General features: G+C 36.9%; 1 protein-coding gene across 1 annotated transcript in view; it reads left to right on the top strand.

Annotated features, from left to right (window-relative positions):
* The first annotated feature begins 1,439 nt into the window (after window positions 1-1,439).
* The window catches only part of LOC104606855 (uncharacterized), a 73,217-nt gene continuing 65,376 nt past the window's right edge, over window positions 1,440-9,280 (top strand). The window contains exons 1-4 of the mRNA XM_088890409.1: window positions 1,440-1,570; window positions 2,011-2,147; window positions 3,458-3,508; window positions 3,649-3,730. Of these exons, the coding sequence (XP_088746535.1) occupies window positions 1,440-1,570; window positions 2,011-2,147; window positions 3,458-3,508; window positions 3,649-3,730 (401 nt within the window). The remainder of the gene's footprint in view (window positions 1,571-2,010; window positions 2,148-3,457; window positions 3,509-3,648; window positions 3,731-9,280) is intronic.

The following is a 9,280-nucleotide window of genomic DNA, read 5'->3' as shown; positions in this document are numbered from 1 at the left end:
TTATTGTTAAATAGTAAATTTCAAATTAAATGATGTTGTAGTTGCCCCTTATTTAGTATGGGGTGATTGTCTAGATAAAACATGACAAGTCTCTTGAATCAAATAAAGAGCCTACCCTAAATGTCTATTATAAATAATTAAAAGAATGAAATAATTTAAATTAAATCAAATAATTACTTGATATTAAGTAAATAATAATAACAATCAATTATTTATAGAAATAATTAATAATAATAACAACCATCAAATACTTAATTAAGTAAATAATAAAAAATGAAATGACAACCATCAGTTATCATTAATGTTTATTCAAAGCATGCCCCATAATAATTATTGAATTCAATAATTAAACCTTAAATAAGAATCAATATTTATTAACAGTCATTAAAATTGTTAAGCCAAATCATTAATGTTTATTCTTAAATGCAAAATATGAATTAACAAATCTATTATATAATAATTATACCTAATTTGAAAAAATTATTTTAAGTAAATATTAAGTAATTACAAATTTAGTTATTATTCTTACTAAATAACAAAAAAATTTAATTAAATATTAAAATAAAATAATAATAATAATAATAATAGTTAAATTAAAGAATAAATGGTTCAAGTTGAATTCAATAACTCGTATAATTTTACGGATTTGACCTATAAAGGTCAATTTATATGTGTTACTGTATCTTAAAACATAACAGTTTATAAATAATAATAAAAAAGGTTGATAAAAAATCATTAATGTTTACTCATTTATATATATATATATATAATTAGCTTCTCCGTACGTCTTTCATTCAGCAATATATATATATATATATAAATCATTCACCTTTTGTACATTTAGAACTTTCGCGAATCATACCACACCCAGTCACCCAACAGGCCAACACAAACCGCAAGCACGGCCACCGTCAGCTCCGTTATTTCAACGGAACGTCTTTTGCGTTTAGGGACATCGTCGTGAAATCGGATTCTTTTACGCCCTCAACGTGGGGCCCGAGTTTTGAATCGTCATCCAATCGACTTCCGGCACGCGTATCTCGTCTGCCTTCAACCTACAGACCGTTCTCGCTCGGGAAGGCAATGAGTCGCATTCGCCGTCTTTCCAGTTATAGTCCTTTCGCGCCTCTCTCTTTTCTCACTCTCTGTCACTACATTTCTCCGAAGCCAGACTGAGTTTCTCTTCTTTGCTTTGCTTACAGGCAGAACTTGAATTCGACATGTCGAGTTGTTCTGGTAAATCTCTCTTCTCTGCGGCTGCATATATACTTGACGCGTATCATTCCCATTAGGCTCTGTTTCTTTTTTCTTGTATTTGGATTTTGGGGTGCAACGTTGGGAATCAAAAACTTTTCGGCGAAAGAAATTGAATTCAGGGGTTTTCTTGAAATGCATGTATTTCGGTGGTTGATGAGTGAACTACCGAGTCTACGTCGGTAATGCGGTATGCAGTATGCAATATGGTTGGAAACCACTATGTGGTGGTGATTTCGGTTTATATATTTGATACTGTTTCTATTTCTATGTTCATGCTTTATACTTGGAAACTACCATATAGCAGTGATTTTCGGTTAAAATATCTAATATTGTTCTATTTCCGAGTTTCATGGTTATTCAGATTGTCTTTTTTGGTATTCTGGTTGTCTTGCTATTCACGCAATTTTGCGTTATCTTTTTTGTGGAGTTTTCTAGTTTTAGTAGGTCTCTACTACATAATAATGCTATAAACAGCCATAAGGAACGTTGGAGGGTTTTACTGACTAAGAGCTCAAGTAGTAACTGGGTTTGAGTTGCATGGCCATCTTGTGCATAGTTTAGGGTTGGAATAGGTATCAGAGAGTTTTTATTCGGGCAGAAGAGTGATTTCTGGCGTGGAAAGTAATCATGCACTAAATCTTACTTTTAAGGGGCACGATCTATTGGAGTTGGTTTTGTAAAATAATGTTCTCCGGAGGCGAAAGTGGTGAAGTGGATTCATTGCTAGGACTCGCTTGACTTGCTTTACACCAGAAAATTCTGTTTCTTAAGTGATTTGGTGCATCAGGATTCTGAAAACCTCGAAAGAGATCTTGGATACAATTGCACACTGCTATTGCCTGAAAACAAGAAGTTGCAAGATATGGAGGAGATTGGTTCAATTCCCCAAGGTAACAAAGTGACCTCTTAAATTGTTCCTTTCTATTAAAGATAATAGAGAGAGAGTAAAGCTAGAAGTAGTTGCATGAGCATTCTAGGGTTGGGCTTCTGTTGGTTGAATGACTGTATTAGCTATTGATTTGGTCAGAAAGGGTGACCAACGATGTGATTTGATTTGTTCAATTGTCTCATTCACCCTTCCAACTCCTTGACATATAAAGTAATACTTTGAAGGTCTATATTGATATAAGGAATTTTGATCTTGCTTGCAGAAGTAGGATGTTGCTTTTTTTCCAATGTTTAGTTACCTTTAGGTTATGTTTTGGTAATTGATACAAGAGAAGATGAGCAAGATGTATAGACCTTTTTTGTGTGTGTGCATGTATGTAGATGTGAGTGAGTTGAGATGAAGTAAGGGCAGGATAATCTAGAGGGAGATAAAGAGTTATAGTGAAGGATCAAGTATGAACTAACTAGATGATTAAATAGAAATTGCGCTGGAACCCAGGTTTACGTGGATTCAGTAGCTTCATTGAGATAAAGATCATTAACTAAAGTTAATGAAGCATGTGAGAGTACAGTTTTTTTAACACGTTAGGTTCATATGATACTACAATGGATGATTAGTCAAGTATATTTATAGACTTCCTTAGCCTCATGGATGAACTCTCTTAGTTGAGTTGATAAATCTAGCTCCTAGATGAGACACATAGAGTATTAGAATGAGGGTGTTCCAGGATATCCTATAATTAAGCAATTCTAGTTTCAGGATTGATAGTTTGATACTGCTTTTGTACCTCATTATGCCTTACACTATTTGATTTATTTACAAAAAAAGCACTATAGACTAGTTGACCTGCTCCTCTAGAATTGAATTTCTGCTATAATGTTTGATATCATTCACCATCATATTTGTAATTATTTGCATGGTTCAAAGTATCAAAATGATATGCCTAATATGGGATACATCGCACTGTATCTTTGGGGTACTGTTACATTAAATTCAAGGGGTTTTGGGCCCTGACCTGTGTCAGGTGGTGGCCAGGCCTAAGGCTGAGCCCCTGTAAAATTTTGAAAAAAGAAACTAAAAAGGGGGAGCGTGCCCTTTGAAACACCTGATACACACATGTGCTTATCAGGTGTATTCATACTTTTAACCATTTTTATTTTCTATTTGTTCCCTAGACTTAGATCATTGAGTGTTCAAATTTATTTTATCCATTCTTTTATTTTTGGTATGCCTTATTGGATTTGCATTTTGCATGGTTCTGATTCATTAAATTTAATTTTCTTATGCATCTTATTTGGGTCATCCTCATAGGTAACAAAGCTGGACATTTACATTTGAACTTAAATGAGCCACCAAGTGAAGGTGAAGAATTTTGTAACCATTTTTAAATTTTGGTTGTATGTCTTTTCATGACGTAACATTTTTTGTGTTCTGTTTATTGTTATGTATCACTGTGAATGCTGATGAGAATTACTGTGGTCTGCTAATTTGTCTTCATGTAGATGGTTCTGGATGTTATGTGATGCTGACAAAGGATCAGAAGCCTATATCCCGCACAGAATGCCTTAATCCTCCATTTAAAGTGTATGCCATCTTACCTGTTGTTACTATTGATTCTTGTTTTTGTAGCATTCTCTGAAACTGATGGTTGATTATTAATTCTTATTGAGTTGATATATTGTACACGGTTTTCATCTTGTACTTAGTTTTCAAAGGCGCCAAGGTGAGGCTAGGCAACAGGGGGGGCGCCTTGTTGCCTAGTCACATAGATGATGGATTTTTTCAAGTAAAGGATATGTATTCTAGGGTAGTTCCCTAGGTTCCATAATCATATTTCCTTAATAATTATCCATAATTTTCATGAGAAAAGTATAAACTTCATGTTAAAATATAGAAAACCAACAAATTCCAACATATTCATGAGAAGAAAAAGAAGAAAGAAAAGAAAATTTAAAAAATATGGGGGGTCAGGGGAAGTTATTATAATGGTGCATAGCACAGGATACCAAAAAAAAAACATAAGTTTCAGCTCTTAACCCATTCTTTGTCTATCTATTTAAAAAAATTAAAAAATATAGGGGCTGAACCCCTATTTCTGTTATAGGAAAAGAAGAAAGGAAAAAGTGGAAGTAGAAAATGTGTTTTGATTAGACAACATTTTAAGTTCTTTATTTATTGGTTCAGGTTTTTGAAGCCTTTGAAGGTTCTTAACAATGTTTGTGTTGATTAAACCCTAACAAATAAGAAAATAATAAGTATATTAACACAAAAAATGAATATTTTAGTTTAATAATGTCTATTTTATAATTATTATTATTTTGATCAGAAACGATAACTTCCATTAGAGATAAATTAACCTGAAATACAGAATTCAGCCCTTATTAGAAAAGGTTGATCCACTAAACATCAAACATTACAGCACTGCCCAAAAAAGACTCTCCCTTGCAGTCCCTTGTTTTGCTAGGGCGTCAGCAAAACCATTTGTTGATCTCCTTACCCACTTGAACCAAACACCCACCTCCCTTGTTATGCTAAGAACTTCCCTTATCAGCTGTCTATATTGCCAAATTCCTAGCTGCCCTGATTGCATCCACCCAATTACCAACTTGGAGTCTCCTCTATCTCAATCTACTATAGCCCCAACTGTTTGGCCAGTTTTACACCTTGATGTAGTGCCAAGATTTCCACTCTTAAGGAATCTCCAACTCTTATTGGACCTGAAAACAAAGCCATTATCTTGCCTTCATTATCTCTGAAAACACTTCCTATACCAGATGAGCCTGGCTTACCTATAGAGCTTCCATCAAAGTTCAGTTTCACCCTTTGTTGTGCCGGTGGGGACCAAACTTCCTGTATCATAGCTTTGAAGTAGTAGTAGATGCCACAATACCCCAACTTCTATAAATGTCTTCAACTGAGAAATCCTTAAAAAGATCATAGGATTTCAACCAATGGATAACCTTAGTAGTTATTCCTTCCACAACCTCTTCCTTGGATCTACATCTGCCTTTAAAGATCCTATTGTTTCTTTCCTCCCACACTGACCATAATACAGCGGCTCTAGTGGCTCTCCACATAATCCTTCCACGAACCGTTGGTTGCCTGTAAAAAGTTGGATCAAAGAGGTTCACCATGCTTGAGGAGGGAATCCACCTGTAGCCAAAGAGAGAAGAGAACCAAGACCAAATAAAGAACACAAAGGGACATGAGATTAGTAAATGTGAAATTGTCTCACCAGAACCCAAATAGAGGCAACAAACATGGGGGGAGAGGCACATATTTGGCCTCTTTTTCTGCAATAAATCCAAGGTGTTGATTTTTTGGAGTACCACTTCCCAACAAAAGGCCTGAATTTTAGGGGGTATAGGGCTACCCCACATCTCCTTTGAAGTTCAGTTGAGTTCCTCTCCAACGGGCACTGGCAGAGAGTTTGGGTGGCGTTGGAAGTTGAAATGCTGTGGGAGAAAGGAAAGGAGGAAGAAGACGATGATGACATGTCCAAAAGGCTGCTAGGTTGACAAAAAGCTTTGGAAGACCGGAAGTTCGCAGTCAGCCCTGTTTTAGAAGGTGGACCATCGAACAACATGCCATTTATCTCCATTTTGCCATTAAAGATGGGTTATTCAAAATATTTTGAATATCACGGTTAGTTGACCCGAAGTGTAAACCATCATACGTGGAAGTGTTAAAAAACGGGGTCAAAGGGGGTGGGTTATAGGCATAGTTTTCAAGGTGTCTAGGCGATTTTAGGCGACACTGGGTGCCTAGTCGCCTAGGCGATAAAAGTTTTATAATATAAAAATTTGACTTTTGGCTGGTTTCCTAGTTTTATATACTATTCAACATGTATGTTAATTGAAAAAAATAGCAATTCTCTTTATTAAGAACATTAAATTTCGTCTAAAAATGTTACAAATCATTACATCTAAAAGATAAAAATCTTTTACATATATTAATTTCATTATTTTAAAAAAGAATACTACTATAATAAGTATTTAATAGAGCAAATTCATATTAATTAGCAACTAATTAAGGCTATTAACTTCATATGACAAATATTCAAGATGGAAAGTAAAATAGAAAAAAAACAAGGAAGGAGTTTCTGTTTTATTTAATTAGAGAGAGAATAGAAAAAAAGAACTTTATTATTCTATTCTTTCTTTCCTATTTCTTTTCTTTCTTTCTTTCTTTTTCTCTCCTCAAAACCATTTTGATCTTTTGAATTTCAATTTTACAACATTAAAACAAAGTATAAAATGTATTAACACATACATCAATAATCCAAGGGATTTTATGATTACCTGAAGCTGAAGCATGATTCGCAGAAGCATGAGTACCTGAGTGAGCAAAAGCCGATGAAGATGATGTACTGTTGGAAGGGTGAGTTGAAGAAATCGTAGCTTCCAGGTGATTTAGGAGCCTCCCATACTTCTCAAAATCCAGCTTCATTGGATGGGCTAGAATAGTGGTTGTGGAGATTCCCCTTGGAGAAGGAGAAGCTATGGGCTAGAATAGTGGCAAGTATTCATGGGCTGGAGCATAATGGATGGGACGCTGGAATCAGAGCTAGGACCACAAGCAATTCTCCTTGGAAAGCCATTCATGACCTGCTACCAGTTTTCTCCCCTAATATCAGGTATGATTTGAATTCCGGTAACTCCATAAAATTCTGGGAACAAACCTGGGTGGGGAGTGCCCCTCTAAAGGATCAGTTTCCTTCTTTGTTTGCTCTTTTTGATCTGAAAAATGAGCAAATCTCGTCTTTTACCACCCCGTCCTCTTCTACTTCTGGGATTGGGTGGAACTTGGGTCTAAGAAGGGATTTGAGGGACTCAGACTGACAATATTTTGAGCCTTATTGCAATTCTTGATAACGTTGTCTTAGATCCCACTAGGGCGGATTCTAGAATTTGGACACCTTCTCCCAACGACATTTTTTCTTGTGCTTCTTTCTTCAAAGTCTTAAGTCAGTCCACCAGTCCTACCTTCCCTCCTTTTCCTGTTGATGGGGTTTGGTGCAGAGCAATACCTCCTGGGGTTGGTAGTTTTTGTTGGGAAGCCTATCTTGAAAGAATCAACACTGGTGATCTACTCCAAAAGAAGAGACCCAATACTTGTTTGTCACCTCAGTGGTGTGTTCTTTGTAAAGCGGATGGGGAGACTGGTTTTCACCTACTGGTGTTTTGCCATTTTGCGAGGTCAATTTGGGAATGTGCTTTGTCCCTATTTGGGTGTAGTTGGAATACCCCATCAGACTTGCAAGGCTTTTTTTCCCCTTCTCTTTTTCAAGTGGCGGATAAAAAGGAGAAGGACAATGTGGAGAGGACTAAGGGCTGTAGTATGTTGGACACTTTGGGAAGAATGAAACTCCAGGTTATTCTTAGAAGCTCAGAGAGGAGCAGCAGATCTGAGGGCTATCATTCATATTAGGGCGGTACAGTGGCTGAAATCTTTGGAGCTCTTCACAGATTACACTGTGGATGACATGTTGAGGAAGTGGGGTGAAATTGCAAATTGCACACAGACTAAGTTAGTAATGAGTGTGTTTTGGACCCCTCCACCTAGTGGATTCGTGAAACTAAACTTTGATGGGTGTAGCAGGGGAAATTCGGGAGAATCGGGGATTGGGGGTGTTTTTAGGGATGAAAATGGGGTCATTTCTGCTATGTTCTCTGGCCCAATTGGAGTGGGTGACTCCCTTAGAGCTGAGATCTTTGCAGTTATGAAAGGAGTTGAACATCAAGAAACTCTTAATTGAAGGGGATTCAGAGGTGGTGATAGGGTGGCTGATTAAAGATCATAATGGCTTATGGAAGTACAATAATGAGAGGAGGAAATTCAAGTGGCTGGTGCGGGAGATGGAAGTTAAGATACTTTGGGTTAGAAGATCGGATAATTCCCTAGCGGACGGTTTAGCTAAACAAGGGGCAGAAAGGGATTCACTTTTTTGGACTAAGCTGTAACTATAGTGTGTTTTCTTTATTTTTTTCTTTTCTTGAGGTTCTTTGTTGCTCTTGGAAGATAAGCGTGTTTGTCTTCCTATTGTAAATCTTCTTTTGATGAGTTAATGAAAGTGTTATTGATAAAAAAAAAATCTAGCTTCATTGCAGCCAACTGCTCAATAGTTGATTTTTCTTCGCTTTCCTTACTTCCCCCTTCAGGCACTGTAGCAGCATTAGTAGTCTTGGATTTTCCCACCTGACTGCCCTTCTTAGGGTTATTATTGTTCTTAAATCTATCAGGAAGAAGTTCAGGATGAAGCTTTCAGCAAGTGTTCTTTGTATGCCGTGGTTTCTTGCAATATTCACACATCTGCTCTCTTTTCTCAGTAGGGCCCTTCGGTTTCATTCCCGCATGTGCAAAATGTTCTATAGATGGACTCTGCAACTGCACCTGCCGCCTACTCTCCTCACTACTTATCATAGCATATGCTTGTGAAAGAGTAACCTCATCCCTGGCCAAAATGTTCTGTTTGATAATATCAAACTCAGGGTTCAGTCCAGTGAGAAACTCAAATACCCTATTTCTCTCCACTAGCTTTCTATACATTTCAGCATCCTTTTTACTCTCCCACACCACTGTCTCCATAGCATCAATTTCCTGCCATAGGGATTTTAGTGTAGAGTAGTAGATTGCCACACTCTTCTCCCCTTGTCTCAGGTTCTTCACATCACTTTTCAATTTGTATGCTCTGGCTACATTCAGTTTCTGTGAATAGGTATCAGTTACACTGTCCCATATCTCCTTAGCCGAAGACATCCAGAGATAGTGCTGGCTTATATGGGGTTGCATAGAGTTGACTAACCATCCTATAACAATATAGTTCTCTTGCATCCATCTTTCAAATTCAGGGTCTGTGAGATACCTGTGTTTTCTAGTACAAACATAGATTTTTATAGACTGTGCCCAAGCAAGATAGTTCGTCCCATCTAGCTTAATTGTGGTAACACTAGTCAAAACGGAATCTACTGAAGCAGGTCCAGAAACTGACACTTGCTTGAACTCACTTCCGTATGCCTCCATTAATCAAATGGAAATCAAAGAACAGAAAATTTTGACTATGTAAACTTACTTGAAGTCAAACCAGAACTTGGGTGCTTGAAAAACTAGGGTTTTGCTTCGTCCAGCAGATGG

Source organism: Nelumbo nucifera, chromosome 6, assembly GCF_055504915.1.
Source record: "Nelumbo nucifera cultivar China Antique chromosome 6, China Antique-T2T, whole genome shotgun sequence".
Classification (NCBI taxonomy): Eukaryota; Viridiplantae; Streptophyta; class Magnoliopsida; order Proteales; family Nelumbonaceae; genus Nelumbo; species Nelumbo nucifera.
The sequence above is the reverse complement of the archived record's forward strand: the minus strand, read 5'-3'. Positions and strand labels throughout refer to the sequence as shown.